We start from the raw sequence: 16,971 nt of genomic DNA, 5'->3' as shown, positions 1-16,971 counted from the left end.
CATGGGGTTCAATCTCTGTAGAGGCAGATGGCAAATGCCTTTGTTGTTGACACTGGCAATGCTCTTGCTAAGTGCCAATTTGTAATTTACATCCCAAACAACTGTAAAGTGATATTAAAGTGCTGTGATAACTATTGCTGAGACTCCCAAAGTTTGTATCCATGCATTAAAATTCATATGAAGGCGATGCTAGATTTCAGTTAGTATTCGGTTCCAATGGTCCGCGGACTGCAGTCAAACCTGGACCGAGAGCCTGCCCAGGTCCTTTGGCTGCCAAAGGCCTTTCCCCAGCCAGTCCAGTCCCTTCCAGATCTGGAAGCCCTCAACGGAGAGGGAACACATGCATTAAAAAGCGACAAGGGTGGAATCAGTTGTGAGAACACTTAAGCCTTCCTGGGGACAAACAGTTAAAGGGGACAAATAGTGAAACCCCGTCCTTCCCAGAGCTGCAGGCAAGGGGTGAGCCAGACCTCTAACCTCAGCATCCCGGAAGGAGGTCGCGCAGCCGCAGGCGACGGGGCGCTACCGCCCCGCCCCCGGCCGGCAGGGGGCGCGCGCGCGCGCCGGCGGCCCCGCCCCGTGCGCACGGGCGCCGGGGCGTGCCCGCCGCCAGGCATCAGCAATCTATCGGGAGCGGCGGGTGGCCTGCGCGGCGTGTTCGGAGGCGGCGGCGGCGACGGTTCTAGGCGCTTAGCCGCCTGTGGCTAGCGGATCGGTGGGTGAGGCGGCAGTAGCAGAAGCGGGTCTCCAGGTCGCGGAGTCGGGCTCCCGGAGCAGTAAGCGGCAGGAAAAGGATGGCGGAGTCTTCAGACAAGGTCTACCGGGTCGAGTACGCCAAGAGCGGGCGCGCGTCTTGCAAGAAATGCAAAGAGAGCATCCCCAAGGACTCGATCCGGATGGCCTTCATGGTGCAGGTGCGGGCGGAGGGGGCGCTTTGTGCGCAGCCGGGCCTTCGCGCGTCCGAGGAGGGTGGGGGGAGGGCCGGCCCGGAGCTGTGGGCCTGGCCGACCGCTCCCAGCCAGCGCGGGGCCTGCGGGCACAGCTGCTATCGCGGGACGAGCCCGCCGGGAGGACCCTTCTTCCGTCAGGTTTTGCTGATCTTGCAGGAAAAGCCCGGGAAATACAGTCTGCAGCCGGTGGGGCCTTTTAGTTTGTGAAAATAAGGAGCCACTTCTATTCTTTTCTGGGTTTATTTTATTGCCGTTCGCTTCGGGAAGGAAACTGACTCGTGGTTTTTTGAAGCTAGTCTGGTTTTGACCTACCTTGTTTTGGAAGATATTTGTCCTACATTGACGGTGGCGACTGGCAAGTGACGATTTGGATTTTTTTTTTTTAATCTATTTTTGGCTATCATTTCAACAACCGCTCATTTTTTTAAATTATGCAAACTATGCAAGTCGATGTCATTTCAGTACAGTGCGTTCACTTTTGGCTTACGCTATGGTTTAACATTTCCCCCCAAACTTTCCAAGTTCACAGAACGTTGTCTTTGTAGGTATCTGGTTTGAGTAAGAGTGGTTCCTGGGGATTCTCATCTGGGCTTCTTAATAGAGTCAAGATTCTCTCCGGTGGTCCCGGAGGCTTCCGAGCAGGCCAGAGGGGTGTTGGAGTGAGGTGGTGTGTCTGGAGAACCCTCCCAGGGGAGAGAGACTCCTGCCTCTTTCAGTTTCCAAAAGCTCCCATCTATCTGTGTAATTCTAGTTCCCACCTGCCCTGTCCTCCCCACCCCAACCAAGGTATAGCTTTTGTCCACGCTTAGTGCTCATGGTCAAGATGGCTTAATTTTCCCTCCACGGGTGAGGCGCTAAGGTATTTTAGGAATGACTACATGGTATTGCTGCATTTGCAGTAGTTAGGTGGTGGAGGGGAATGGGTACTATTGTGTACTTAGGCTATCTCATTTCATAATATTGTTACCGAGTCCCAGCTCAATCTGCTTACTGCCCGACAGGCTAATTGAAGCAAGGAATACTAACTTTATTACTTGGAAAGCCAACTGACAGAGAAAATGGCAGACTGTTGTCTTAAAATCAGCTGTCTTATTGGGATCTGGATGCCCGCTTCTTTTATAGGACACAGAGGGGAAGGAGTTGAGAAAGTAAAGATAATTTTCTTGCAAATCTCTCCTGAAATGGCCAGCCAACCTTAGGGAGGGGAAAGAAAGAAACTGAAGTTGCTTGGTCTTGTCGAACTCTGAAACCCCATGTACTGTAACCTGCCAGGCTCCTCTGCCCATGGGATTCTCCAGGCAAGAATACTGGAGTTGGTTGCCATTTCCTTCTCCAGGGGATCTTCCCTACCCAGGGATTGAAACCGGGTCCCCTGCACTGCAGGCAGATTCTTTACCATCTGAGCCACCAGGGAAGCCGTTAGAGAGGGGATATGTGTGTTAATCTCTTTAGGCAGAGGGGTAGGGTGCCCTGAGGCAGGTTATTATATATGGTTACAATAACAAGAGCAATGAAAAACAAAGGTTAAAGTCCAATAAACAGATCCTGATCCATCTGGAAGTTAGAATTAGCAACAGTATGTCACTTCTTAGGTGGCACTAGTGGTGAAGAACCTGTCTGCCAGTGCAGGAGACCTGAGAGATGCAGGTTTGATCCCTGGGTTGGGAAGATCCCCTGGAGAAGGAAATGGCAACCCACTCCAGTATTTTTGCCTGGGAAATTACATGGACAGAGGAGCCTGGCAGGCTCCAACAATATGGCAGGGATTGGCATTGTCATCTTAGTATCATTCTCAGGGCCACCTAGCTCACTACCCAACACTTATCACTTAGTAAACACTCACTGAACACCAGTTAGGTTCTAGGCATGGTGTTAGGTACCAGGGGCGCAAGGACAGACTCCATTTCTGGGAGCTCCCAATTTGGTTAAAGGGGTGATGACTGGTAAACATTGCTCTGCTGGGGTGGGTGCCACCTGATGGAGCTGTGCCCTTGGCATGGTGGGTGCCAAATTGGAGCTCACCACAGAAGTGGCAGAAAGTTGAGGATAGAGGAGTAGACGAGGCCTACTATTTGAGGAGCCTTATCTCCCCCAGAGCGTCTTTTCATTTCATCCTAACATTTGGGTGGCCGGCTGATCTCGTGAAGTCCCCATTGGTGCAGGGGCTCTTAACCTGGAGTCTGTGGGATGGCACATAGAATTCAAGAGGTCCATGAGTTTCAATGAGAAAAGATTCCTGTCTTCCCTGGACTTCGGTTACAATTCATTACTTCCTACAGTTATGAATGTAAGCCACAAAGCAAAGGCACATTAACAGTAACTGCAGTTTTTGTCATCAGTAGTAGTTATTTTCATATCATTTATAGTTGTTGGGGATTTTTTTAAATAACCATTTATTCTCATCTCAACAAGATTGTGGGCTTCCTTGGTGGCTCAGACGGCAAAGAATCCACCTGCAGTGCGGGAGACGTGGGTTCAGTCCATGGGTCGGGAAGATCCCCCGGAGGAGGGCATGGCAATCCACTCCAGTATTCCTGCCTGGAGAATCCTCATGGAGAGAGGAGCCTGGCAGCCTACAGCCTGTCAGGGTCACAAAGGATCGGGCATGACTGAACAACTAAGCATGGCATGACGTGGCAACAATATTAAAGTGAAAGAGTCGTGTCCGACTCTTTGCGACCCCATGGACTGTAGCCCACCAGGCTCCTTCATCCATGGAATTTTTTAGGCAAGAGTACTGGAGTGGGTTGCCATTTCCTTTTCCAGGAAGATTACAGTAGTTGTTAGCAATAAAATTATAGTAGTTATTAAAGTGGGTACTGTATCTTGTTATTTAATGCTTTAAAGCTTGTGGTGAAGGACAGGGAAGCCTGGCGTGCTGCAGTCCATGGGTTGCAAAGAGTCGGACTGAGCGACTTGTAGATTACTGTATCCCAGCAAACTTTTTTAATGTTTTCATAATTATTTCAATACCATTGATTTCCTTTGTGAACTTACGTATTTTATTGTGCATTTTAAAATGTTACTCTGAGAAAGGGACGTCATCCATAGGCTTCACTGGACAGAGAGGACCCTGTTCTCCTGGGACGCGGTTGAGCAGTGAAGAGGCTGGTTGGCTCTAGTCCAGGCAGTTGCACTGAGTAATCACTTCCTAAACTAAACAAAGTCTAACATTCTGGGCTCTCCTTCTGCTTACTTGGTAGTGAAGGAAATTTTTGTTATGAAAATTAAGTGTGATTTTTCTCTAATGGTAATTGAGGGTGGAGTTTTAACACAAATGTTTTGTAGGTCCTGTAGGCTGAGCTGGTTCTTCCCCCACCCGCTTTGGATTTAAATACCTTTTTTTACATTTGTGTGGGAGGATTGTTCTCAGAGTATCTAATACCTGATACTTTAGCTGGCAGGCCCTGGGACAGCCTGGAGGGAAATGAACTGAACCTTGGTGTTCTTGGGAGGGCCTGCAGGAAACAGCTTAGTGACTTTCCTCAGGGTAACAGTTGTTTTGCACTGTCTGGGCTAGGCTGGCCCTGGTGTGGCCTTTTTATGGCCCATTTCTCAGGAAGCAGCCTGAGAGTGGCTGGGTAAGGACCCTGGTGGGTGGTGGGCACTCATGTTTGCTGAGTCTCCAGCCAAGAATTTTGCTCCTTACTGGAGCTGGGCGGCTGCCTGCTGAGGCAGTAGTCTTGTGACCTTGGTCTGGTTACTTTCCTGCCATCTCATCCTCAGTCCTGAGTTCTTAAGTATAACGCTTTGCGTTGATCAAGGGTTCTTTCCTCTGGAGGGAGACCAGTGGCCTCGACAGTCCCGGAGTTTGTGCTGAGTATACCCTGGTGGAGGCTTTTCATGTTTGGCACTGTGCCGGTGGTTGGGGACACAGCACTCAGGCCAAAGTTAAAGGAGCAAGTGTGGGGGCCTCAGAGAGCCAGAAGAAATTGTGGCCATAGGTTCCGGTGGGGATGGGGGTAGAGCCATGAGCCAGGGGCCCCCTCTCTGCACCTAGAGGAGGCTTAGAGGGGGGTTCCAGGGCAGGCAGAGCCAGGTCAAGGCCACTGCAGATGCTGTCATAAGACGTCCAGGTGCTTAAGGGTATGTTGGCTGCCTTGGTGGACGTTTGAAAGCCAGGACACAAGTCTGTTCTCTGGAATGCCATTTGTTGTCTGGTTGTGGATGGGGAGGGAGCTGTCTTGGAGGGAGCATCTTTCCCACAGCAGGAGTTCCTCCATCCTTCCTTTCTTCCTCTTCCCTCCAGACCTGGGGCACCCCACAAATGCTCTGAGTGCCTGCCGTGACTGTGCTGGCAAACAGGCATCGCTTGGCGCCTCTCTGGCAACTCCTGACCCGATGCAGGACACAGATCTTGATCAAATAATAACCCAAATGGATCTTCTTAACTCTGGGGAGCTGTGGGAAGGGGCGTCTGTCATGGGACCTGAGGAAGTGCTGTTGGCTCTGGTTAGAGCTGGGGAGCCTAGGGGACAGCCACTGCTGCTGTTCCCCAGCCGTTAACCCTGCATTTTATTCAGTGCTGTCGACAGAACCCAGAGAGAGGCTGCTCGCCTAGTAGGAGAGGCCGGTTGGGAGAGCTTGTCCCTGCTTTTCCTGAGCACTTTCCGAGTCCGCATGACTCCATCCTCAACGTTCTGTTTGGTGTTTATTTTTAACGCTGTTTTATGTCATCTGCTTGACATTTAGATTTATGTCCTATCAGAGCAGATGTTTGGGGCCTTCAGTCAGAACCGTTTGTGTATTTTTAAGCACCTCTTCCTGCCGAGCGACGTAGAGCGGTGTAGTGGAAAGACCTGGGGCTGAATCATCTGTCTGACCCCACCCGCATGAGACCGCGAAATGGGGGTGCTGGCTCCTCAGAGACAGCAGCGGGGAGTCCCATGGTGGCTGGTGGGCAGCAGGGTCCCTCCAGCTCCTGGGGGTGGGGCGCCCCCCCGCCTGTCCCTTGCAGTCTCCCTCATCGAAGTCCTTCATTCCATGCACATCTGTGTGGCTGCTGCCAGCGTGACACCTCTCTGAGACATCTGCTCAGCCCGGCGCTTATCGCTTATCGGGGACTCGTTCCCCATTGTCCTAAATGCACATAGCCCTGGGGGCCATGTGGGTCCTGGCAGTGGTGGGGGTCTCTTCTGCTTGGGGGCCACGGGAAGCAGGATTGGCATCTCCTGTGCCCTCACCAGCTCTGAGCTGAGTCTGCGACTGAAACTCAGTGGCAAGTTTGGTGACCATGCTCAGGGCTGAGCTCTAAGCTGAAGTGCTGGTCAGCACCCCGGGATGTCCTGGTGCCCGTCCTCAGGGCAGGCAAGGCAGCTTCCTCAGCTGAGGGGTGGGTGGCGTCCTCTATTTACAGATAAGCAAGGGGGTTTGGGATGTCTGGTGCTGAGGGCCACGCCTGAGGCTCACAGCTCTTTTTCCACCTCTGATTCCACCCTACTAGTCGCCCATGTTCGATGGGAAAATCCCGCACTGGCACCACCTCTCCTGCTTCTGGAAGGTCGGCCACTCCATCTGGCACCCGGATGTCGAGGTGGATGGGTTCTCCGAGCTCCGCTGGGATGACCAGCAGAAGATCAAGAAGATGGCCGAGACTGGAGGAGCGACAGGTGTGTGTGCAGTGGGGAGGTGCGGGGATCGCCCCAACCCTGGAGCTAGGGGCCTGTTCTGTGAGAGCAAAGAGTAGGTCCTTCAGCTCACTCTCCCGTTACTCCAGCAGCATCTCGGTGACCCAGAGTTGTCCTGTTGGGTGCAGGGTATGTTACTTCCAGATGCTTGACATGTAGCCTTTAAATTTGCTGTAGTTGTTACGTTACTAGCCCCTCTTTTAGCGTAGTTTCAGGTTCACAACACAATTAAGCAAGAAGTATGGAAAGTGGAGAGTTTCCACATTGGCATGACCTCTGCCACCATCAGCTTCTCCCAGCAGCTGAAGCTACATTGACACATTGGTTCATCCAAAGTCCAGAGTTTATATTAGCCATCATCTTTCCTGTAAGGATTTGAGCAAATGTATAATGACATATATCCACCATTATAATGTCATTCAGAGTATTTCCATCCCTCTGTAAAATTCCTCTGCATTCTACCTGTTCATCCCTCCATCTCCCAACCCCTGGCAACCACTGATGTTTTTCCTATCTCCATAGTTTCATCTTTTCTAGAATATTGTGTCGTTAGAATCACACAGTATGTAACCTTTTCAAATTAGCTTATCTCCCTCAGTAGTATACATTTAAGGTTCCTGCATAGCTTGTCACAGGTTGGTAGCATTTCTTAGGGGCACTAAATATTCTACTGTCTGGAAGTACCACAGTTTATCCCTTCACTTACTGAAGGACACCGCAGGTGCTTCCAGTTCTGGCAATTATGAATAAAACTACTATAAATGTCCCCATGCAGGGTTTTGTGTGGACTTAAGTTTTTTAATTGTTTGGATAAATAGTAAATACCAAGGCACACAGTTGCTGAATTGTATAGTTAAGAGTATCTTTAGACAGCAAGCTTCTTCCAAAGTGGCCAGACCATTACATTCCTACCAATAATGAACGAGAGTTCCTGTTACTCCATGTCCTTAACCAACGTTTGTTATCAGTGTTTTGGATTTTGGCAAACTAATAGGTTTGTAGTGGTATCTTGTTTTAATTTGCAATTCCCTAGTACCATATGGGCAAAGCTAACACAGTTCTGCTAAGAGAATGCACAGGTCATAGCAGACACACTTTTTCAACAACATAAGAGACACTTTACACATGGGTAACACCAAATAGTCAAAACCAAAATCAGATTGATTACATTCTTTGTGGCCAAAGATGGAAAAGCTGTATATGTCAGCAAAAACGAGACCTGGAGCTGACTGTGACTCAGATCATCAGCTCCTTATAGCAAAATTCAGGCTTAAATTAAAGAAAGCGAGAAAAACCACTAGGCCAGTGCAATCTAAATCAAATCCCCTATGATTATATAGTAGAGGTGATAAATAGATTCAAGGGATTAGATCTAGTAAACAGAGAGTGCTTGAAGAACTGTGGACAGAGGTTCATAATATTGTACAGGAGGCAGTGAACAAAACCATCCCAAAGAAAAAGAAATGCAAGACGGCACAGTGGTTGTCTGAGGAGGCTTTACAAATAGCTGAGGAAAGAAGAGAAGCAAAAAGCAAAGGAGAAGGGGAACGGTATACCCAACTGAGTGTAGAGTTCAGGAGAATAGCAGGGAGAGATCAGAAGGCCTTCTTCAGTGAACAGTGCAAAGAAATAAAAGAAAACAACAGAAGAGAAAAGACTAGAGTGCCCCTCAAGAAAATTGGAAATAGCAATGGAACATTTCATCCAAAGATGGGCACAATAATGGACAGAAACATAAAGACCTAATAGAACCATAAGAGGTCAAGAAGAGGTGGCAAGAATACACAGAAGAACTGGACAAAAAAGATCTTAATGACCTGGATAACCACAATGGTGTGGTCACTCACCCAGAGCCAGACATTCTGGAGTGTACAGTCAAGTGGGCATTAGGAAGCTCTGCTGCCAGTAAAGCTAGTGGAGGTGATAGAATTCCAGCAGAGCTATTTAAAATCCTAAAAGATGGTGCTGTTAAAGTGCTGCACCCAGTATGTCAGCAAATTTGGAAAACCCAACAGTGACCTCAGGATTGACCCAATTCCCAAGAAGGACAGTACTAAAGAATGTTGTAACTACTGGACAGTTGCACACATCTCCCATGCTAATAAGGTTATGCTCAAAATCCTTCAACCTTCCACATTACGTGAACTGAGAACTTCCAGATGTTCAAGTTGGGTTTAGAAAAGGCAGAGGAACCAGAGGTTAAAATGCCAACACTCATGGATCATAGAGAAAGCGAGGGAATTAAAAAAAAAATCTATCTCTGTTTCACTCGCTATGCTAAAGCCATTGACTTCGTGGTTCATAAACTGTGGAAAACTCTTAAAGAGATGGGAATACCAGACCATCTTACCTGTCTCCTGAAAAACCTCTATGCAGGTCAAAAAGCAACAGTTAGAACCTTATATGGAACAACTGACTGGTTCAAAATTGAGAAAGCAGTATGATAAGGCTGGTTATTATCTCCCTGTTTGTTTAACTTATATCCAGAGCACAGCGTGCAGAATGCCAGAGTGGATGAGTTATAAGCTGGAATCAAGATTGCCGGGAGAAATATCAACAATCTCAGATATGTAAATGATACCACTTTAATGACAGAAAGTGAAAAGAAACTCAGCCTTTTGAGGGTGAAAGAAGAGAGTGAAAAGGCTGGCTTAAAACTCAGCATTTGGAAACAAAGATCATGACATCCAGTCCCACCACTTCATGGCAAATAGAAGGGGACAAGGTGGAAACAGTGATAGATTTCCTCTTCTTGGGCTCCAAAATCACTGTGGACAGTGACTGCAGCCATGAAATTAGAAAACAGTTGCTTCTTGAAGACAGGAAAGTTACAACAAACCTAGACAGCATATTAAAAAGCAAAGACATCACTTTGCCAACAAAAGTTTGTATAGTCAAGGCTGTAGTCTTTTTTTAGTAGCCATGTATGGATGTGAGAGTTGGGGCATAAAGAAAGCAGAGTGCCGAAGAATTGATGCTTTCAAAGTTGGTGCTGGAGAATACTCTTGAGAGTCCCTTGGACAACAGGAAGATCAAACCATTCAATCCTAAAGGAAATCAACCCTGAGTACTCATTGGTAGGACTGATGCTGAAGCTCCAGAACTTTGGCTACCTGATGGAAAGAGCCGACTCATTGGAAAAATCCCTGATGCTGGGAAAAATTGAAGGCAGCAGGAGAAGAGGGCAACAGTGGATAAGATGGTTGGATGGCATCACCGATTCAATGGACATGAACTTGGGAAAACTCCAGGAGATGGTGAGAGACAGGGAGGCCTGGCATGCTGCAGCCCATGGGGTCACAGAGAATCAGAAACAACTTGGCAACTGAGTAACAAGAAATACCATGTGATTTTGAGCATCTTTTCACTTCGTTTTATTGAGTTCATCGTATAGTTTGGACAGCAGTCCTTTATCAGATATGTCTTTTGCAAGTATTTCCTCAGTCGGTGGCTTATATTTTTTATTCTCTTTCACAGAGTACACATTTTTGTTTTTAATAAAGTCTAGCTTATCAATGGTTTCTTTTCTGTACTGGGTCTGGTACTGTCTAAAAAGTTATCACCAGGGCCTTCCCTGACAGTACAGTGGTTGAGACTCCAGTGTGGGAAGACTTAAGAAACACAGGTTCAGTCTCTGAGTTGGGAAGATCCCCTGGAGGAGGAAATGGCAACCCACTTCAGTATTCTTGCCTGGCGAATCCCATGGACAGAGGATCCTAGAAGACTCCTGGAAGTCCATAAGGTCCCACAGAGTCAGCCATGACTGAAGCAGCTTAGCACCATACCCGAGGTCATCTAGATTTTCTCCCATGTTATTTTCTAGAAGTTTTACAGTTTTATGTTTATTCAATACATTTAAGTCTGTGATCCATTTTGAGTTAATATTTGCGACAGGTGTAATCTGTCTAGATTAAATTTTTTTTGCACATATATGTCCTATTGTCCCGGCACCACTTGTTGAAAAAGCTGTCCTCCGCTGTGCTGACTTTGCTCCTTTACCAAACATCAAGTGACTGTATCTGTGTGGCTTCTGGACTGAGTTCTGGCATATTTATCAACTTGTGTATTTCACCAGTATCACACTGGCTTGATAATATAGCTTTATAATGAGTCCTGTTACGCGGTGTCAGTTCCCTGACTTTGTTCCTCTTCAATAACGTGTTGGCTATTCTGGGTCTCCTGCCTCTCCATAAAGATGCCTTTAAATTTTAAATGGTTGATTTTTTTTTTTTTTTAATCATCCTTTGAAGGCGATCTCCTGAGACTATTCTCATTTCTCTGCCTTCCTGTGAACTGACCCAGTTTAACTTATGATTGTGACTCGAGGCTGTTGTTGAGAACAAGAAGTTTTAAATTGTCCCAGATCCTGTAATTTGGAAAGAACTATCATTAATATTGCAGGGTGTCTTATTAGAAAATGTTTTCTATTCAGATATTGATGCTTGTGTGTTTATATGTTTTTACTCCTGCAGAAAAAGGATTCTACCTTAAGTATAGTACTAACTTCTTTTTTAGTGTTCTATCACCTTTTCTTTGTGATAAAATAAACATAACACAGTGCTTACTACTTTAAGTGTACATTTCAGTGGTGGTAAGTGCAATTCACACTGCTATGCAGCCATCACCATCATCCTTCTTCAAAACTTTTGTCTTCCTAAACTATTACTTCATACCCATTAAGCATTAACTCCTCTTTTCTCCTCCCCCTACCCTCTGACTACCACTATTTCTGTCTCTGTGAGTTTGATTACTTCTAAGTACCCCATACAGTGGAATCACACAGTATTTATCCTTTTGTGTTTGGCCTATACTGTATTTGTCCACCTTATTTTACTCCGCATCATGTCTTCAGGGTTCATTCGTGGCAGCTGTCGGAATTTCCTTCCTTTTAAAGGTCGGATAAAAATTCTGTGATATGGCTGTTCCACATTTCATTTATCTATTCATTCATCGGTGGCCATTTGGGTTGTTTCTACCTTTTGGTAATTGGTCGATATTGGTATGCATTTATCTGATCCAGACCCTGTTTTCTGTTCTCTTATCTATATACTCATAAGTGGAGTTATGAGTGGAATCATCATAAGTGGAATTATATCGATACTCTACGTTCAGTTTTTTGTGTAAACTGCAGTACTGTTTGCCACTGCAGCTGTGGGATTACGCATCCCCACCAAAAACACACGGGTTTCTGATCTCCACATCCTTATCGACTCTTTTGTGTTCTGGATTTTTTGTTTTTTCAGGATTTTTATAAATAATATCCTTCTTAATGTTTTGAAGTGATATCTCATAATCTTGATTTGTAGCTCCCTGTGATCTACACATTGCATTTTACAGTTTAATATTTACTCTTTTCACGTTAAAAGTTACACATTTCCATCATTATTGTTTAAGATAACGTTGAATTCATTTATTCAGATCTTGCTAAATTTTGTGCATCGTCCAAGTATATTATAGTAGTTTGATTGAATCTTTGCCCCCATTGCTTTATCAGTTTTTCCAATTGAGTTGAGACACCTGGAGGTTAGTTGAGTGGCCCAAGGTTAGCACGGTGGTGAACGCCCGAGGCGAGATTCAAGTCCAGACTCTTTTGCTTTTGAAACAAGGCTGTAAACCATTTAGCTCTGTTACAAACAGAACTGTCACAGATTTCTCATATATCCTGGGCATCTGTCCAGTTATTTCTTTAATTCTAAGAGGAGGGAATACTGCTGAAAGAGATGAACTGTTTCAAGGTGTGCGTGCCAGCCTGCCTTACAGAAAGATTGTATCAGTTCTACCTGTACCAGCAATGTGTAATGTACTCATTTCTCCACTTCCACACCATCCCCTAAGTACTTTCATTACTTTTCATTTTGCTGGACACGTGTTTCATCATAATGAGGCTTCATCTTAGAGTCAGTGTTCTTGTGGTAATATCTGTTTTCTCACAGTACCTGTTTTTGGTATTTTGACATTTTTCATCCAGAATTTTAAAAATAATACACAGTTATATGCACAGACTTTACATGTACAATTCAGTGAATTTTGACAAATGCATGCACACATCTAACATTTACCCGTCAATAAGTAGCCCCCAGAAAGGTCGCTCATGCCCTTTCCGAGTTATCCTTTCTCTCATCAAGGTAACCACTGTTCTGATTTCTGTCCCTTTGAATTAATTTAGTGTGATTTAACATTTCAGAGAAAAAGGAATAGTATCTTTTTCTCTTGAAAGCTGCTTTTGTTCAGCATGTCTGTGAGACTCATCCAGGTTGTTTTGTGTGTCATCAATTCTTTTTTTAATTATTGAAGAGTGTCTCAGGTTGTTCATTCAATCTCCTCTTGATCTATTATCATACGTCATAGTAAGCACTTACTAAGTTCTTTCCAAAGTAAGGAAGGGGGCTGCAGAGGAGGAGCTGGAGGTGGGGGTGGTAAGATGACCACCAGCTAACATTGTGCTGTTTCTAGGAGCCTGAGAAAATTTTTAATTTTATTGCCAGAGAAGAAACTGTTAACCAACCACAGTACTTAGAAGCAAACGTAGATGAGATGGACCAGCTGTGGTTGCCCAAAACCCAAGGTGTCCTGGTAGAGAAATCCCAAGAGGTAGAGGAGGAGGACAGGGCTCTCCGGAACCACACTGAGGCTGTTGAAATGAATGTGGCTCTGTTAGATGTTTCAGGCAAAGGCCAAGATGGAGTTGGCAGCAAGACAGAGAAGACGCTGATTGACTTTGGGGCAGGGTACGCCAAATCCAACAGAAGCACGTGCAAGAGCTGCATGGAGAAGATAGAAAAGGTGAGAGCTCGGGGCTTGGTCTGTCTGACTTTCAGGGTTTCTTGCATAGGATGTCACTGGATATCTCAGAAAAAGAAAATAGGGCTTTAGGTGTTGGGTAAAAATAAAGTGAATCATCTTAGTAGAGACAGGAGATAACAATGACTTTTCCTGTGGGCAGATCTAGCCCTGATCATTCACAGTGCCATCCTTTTGTGTGTCTCTGAACCTGCTCTTAGGAAACCTGGGAGAGTTTGGAGAACATGTCACAATGGGTCTCTTCTGGACCCCCACAGGGTTGCAGGAAGCTGTTGGTTGTGTTTTATGGTAGACTCAGTTTAAGGAGTGCGTTTGTTCCCTAGCGTCAGCGTCCAGGCTTTCTTCCACTTAGTCGGGCACTTCGTCCACCCTCCTTCCTTTCCAGCTCTCACCCCTGTAGGATGACAGCTGGTCGGGTGGAGTGACGGCTGTCTGAGTAGCTCAGACGCAGGTCGAGGGGTCGGCCTGTGCCCTTTAGCCTTGTTACCCGAGATCCTCTCATCTTGGGCAAACACGCTGGTTGATTAATTCAAGGCACTGATGAGAAAGTTTCTGCCTCCTCAGTATTGTACAGGAAATTAAGGCGAGTCAGTGAGTGTTCAGAAAGGGAAAACATGAAATTGCTGGATCTTCTCCAGCTGCCTTCTCCCACAAGAATTTGAGGCAGCAGTTAAAAGTGTCACAGAGTGCGCCCAAGGCCGTCTGTCACGGAGCATGGCCAGGCCCGCGGTGGCGTTGTATCAGTGCCACTTCGTCCGAGTCTTCCCATCTGGGGCCCACGGGCCTGAAACTCAGTGGGGATGTCAGACCTGGGCAGGATGGCAGGATGGCAAGACTGGATGCTGGCTTATGGGTTTGCTACCGCATTTTAGGGAGCCTTCATCTGCATAAAAAGACTAAGGAGGCTGGGGCGGAGGTTGCAGAAGATCCCTGCTAGGATTGGGGCCTGCTCTGCATCCCTCAGGGGGTTTCCCTGGTGGCTCAGATGATAAGGAATCTGCCTGCAATACAGGGGACCCAGTTTCCATCGCTGGGTCGGGAAGATCCCCTAGAGGAGGAAATGGCAACCCAAGCCAGTATTCTTGCCTGGAGAATTCCTTAGACAGAGGAGCCTGGCGGGCTACAGTCAACGGGATTGCAGAATCAGACACGACTGAGCGACTAACACTTCCACTTCTGGCTCCCTCGAGCCTGCAGTATAGCGTCCCAGGCATTGTTCTTACCTCTGCACCGGGGTCTGCAGAGCATTCTCAGGGTGAAGTTACCACTTTATCACTTGCCCAGGCAGCTGGGTGGGTAGGTAGCTAGTTGGACTTAACTTTATTTAAAAATAGGGAGCAGAGACTTTAGGGTAACACAATCCTTAATGGCATAAAACAGCCAAAACCTTCCAGCAGCCTTCCCATCACCTTCAGTGTGCACCTGGTCACCCCTGGGCTGCCCCAATGTTTGACCACCCTTCCTTGTCTCTCTCTCTGGTGACACTTGTGGATTCTCCTACAGGGCCAGGTGCGCCTGTCCAAGAAGGTGGTGTACCCTGATAAGCCCCAGCTGGGCATGGTTGACTGCTGGTACCACCCAAAGTGTTTTGTTCAGAAACGGGAGGAGCTGGGCTTCCATCCTGAGTTCAGCGCAAGCCAGCTCATGGGCTTCAGCTGCCTCACTGCAGAGGACCAAGAAGCTCTCAAGAAGCAGCTCCCGGAAATCAAGGGTGAAAGGTGGGTAGAGGGCTGGGAGTGGGGGGTGTCCATGGGGCTTCAGGGAAGAGCTTCACACAGGCCCAGAGTCTGTATCAGCCCGCTGCACCCTCCTGACTGCCCCATCTGAGCATTCCCCTGACTGGAATCCACCACCACCTTTCCTCTCACCACTCCACGACCCACTCTCACATCCCCGTGGCATCCTCAAGTGTAGACGCAGCCTTCAAGCACTATCTCAGTTCTAAATGCGCGCATTTAGGACTTCCTGGTGGTCCAGTGGTCGCGAGTCTGCCTTGCAATGCTGGGGACACGGGTTCAGTCCCTGGTCTGGGAAGATTCGACGTGCCGCAGGGCAGCTAAGCCTGTGTGCCACAACTGCTGCAGCCCGTGTGCCCTAGAGCCCGTGCTCTGCCACAAGAGAATCCACCACAATGAAGAAGTCCTCGCACCACAACTAGAGAAAGCCTGCATGCAGCAACAAAGACCCTGAGCAGCCATAAGCAATAGTAAATTTTAAAAATGAAATAAGCGCACAAGTTTTTTGTACAGCACATGTGGCTCTGGAATGTTAAACTAGAAAGTCAGAGGCATGGATTTTAGAGTCCTCAGAGTGCTTTGACACTTGGTATAGGTGTAAGAAGAATGTATAAGCTTCCATTTATGCCGTAACCACCAGAATTGGTTGAGCACTTCTGGTGTGCCAGGCACTGTGCTAAGCCTCTTGCAGGATAATTCATTTAACCATCACCACGATCCTACAAAGTAGAGGGTATACTTTTCCCCACTTTAATGAATGAGGGGAAATGCAGGCGTTGCATCTCAGGCCATTGTGAGAGCTGAAAGCATTAACCACCGTGGCTGACCTGCCCTGTTTCTGGGGGCTACTGATGACCCTTGGGGCCCTCTGTCAAGTCTGGGGTGATGCTCCTGGACGTGGTCAGTATCGTTTGCTGACCTGGCTGGGGCAGGCCAGCTGGCAGCGCCTAGACTACTGCTTCTTGTTGGGCTTTAAATGATAGCACAGCCTCCCGCATCTGAGAGCAGCCTCTTGGCCTCAGGAGCAGCCCCGTGTCTTAGCTTGAAGACTCGGTGCCTGACCCTGGTCCTTTTTCTTCTGCGGTCGCTACCCTCAGCGGTGGCCTTAACCTCTAGCATAGTCCCTCCCAGACCTTCAAGGCCATCGTGTCTATGCCCGGAGATGGGTGGCATTTCGATGTCTGATGGGGCCTAAGTCCTGGGTGCTGCGCCGGATTGTTCCAAGGCTTTGGAGCGACTGCTGGCCCGTCCTTCTAGCGGAGTATGTCGTGAAGTGGCAGCTGCAGGCCTGAGCAGATGGCGAGCTCCTGAGTGGGCAGCGCCTGGCGGAGCCGCATTAGAGGATGCTGCGTCACCCGAGGCATTGGCTTTCAGGGTTTCAGTGGTTCTGGTTCTTTCTCTCACATCCTGTGTCTCTTTCAGAAAGAGAAAAGGTGATGAGGTGGATGGAATAGATGAGGTGGCCAAGAAGAAATCTAAAAAAGAAAAAGACAAGGAGATTAAACTTGAAAAGGCCCTCAAGGTGAGTCCCGAGCTGCGTGTCTCTCCTCTCGCCATTCAGTCTTTCCTCATTCTGGGGAGAAAGTTCAAGGAGGTGCGGGTGTCCTGCTTTGTAAGAGCTTTTAAAACTCCCAAATCAATAGCTGTTGTTCAGTAGCCTGGCTTTCCCCCGAGACATTCTTCCCTCTTCCCAAAGCAACATGAAAGCATCCACAGTGGGCTTTCAGCAACAGACCAGTGGCCAGGCTGGTGGGAGCCGAGCTGTTGCTTCCCACTCGGCCTCTTGCTGGGATAGGTATGTCATGCCTCAGCCACACAGTGCATCACTGCATCCCAGACCTAGAGCACATTGGAAAC

At 47.5% G+C, this 16,971-nt stretch overlaps 1 protein-coding gene across 1 annotated transcript in view; it reads left to right on the top strand.

The window, feature by feature from the left end:
• Nucleotides 1–601: 601 nt before the first annotated feature.
• The window catches only part of PARP1 (poly(ADP-ribose) polymerase 1), a 41,286-nt gene continuing 24,916 nt past the window's right edge, over nucleotides 602–16,971 (top strand). The window contains exons 1-5 of the mRNA XM_065935553.1: nucleotides 602–914; nucleotides 6,394–6,559; nucleotides 13,236–13,360; nucleotides 14,882–15,096; nucleotides 16,537–16,636. Coding sequence (XP_065791625.1) covers nucleotides 795–914; nucleotides 6,394–6,559; nucleotides 13,236–13,360; nucleotides 14,882–15,096; nucleotides 16,537–16,636 — 726 coding nt within the window. The 5' untranslated portion in view covers nucleotides 602–794. The remainder of the gene's footprint in view (nucleotides 915–6,393; nucleotides 6,560–13,235; nucleotides 13,361–14,881; nucleotides 15,097–16,536; nucleotides 16,637–16,971) is intronic.

The sequence above is a fragment of the Muntiacus reevesi genome, chromosome 5 (genome assembly GCF_963930625.1).
Source record: "Muntiacus reevesi chromosome 5, mMunRee1.1, whole genome shotgun sequence".
Taxonomy (NCBI): Eukaryota; Metazoa; Chordata; class Mammalia; order Artiodactyla; family Cervidae; genus Muntiacus; species Muntiacus reevesi.
The sequence above is the reverse complement of the archived record's forward strand: the minus strand, read 5'-3'. Positions and strand labels throughout refer to the sequence as shown.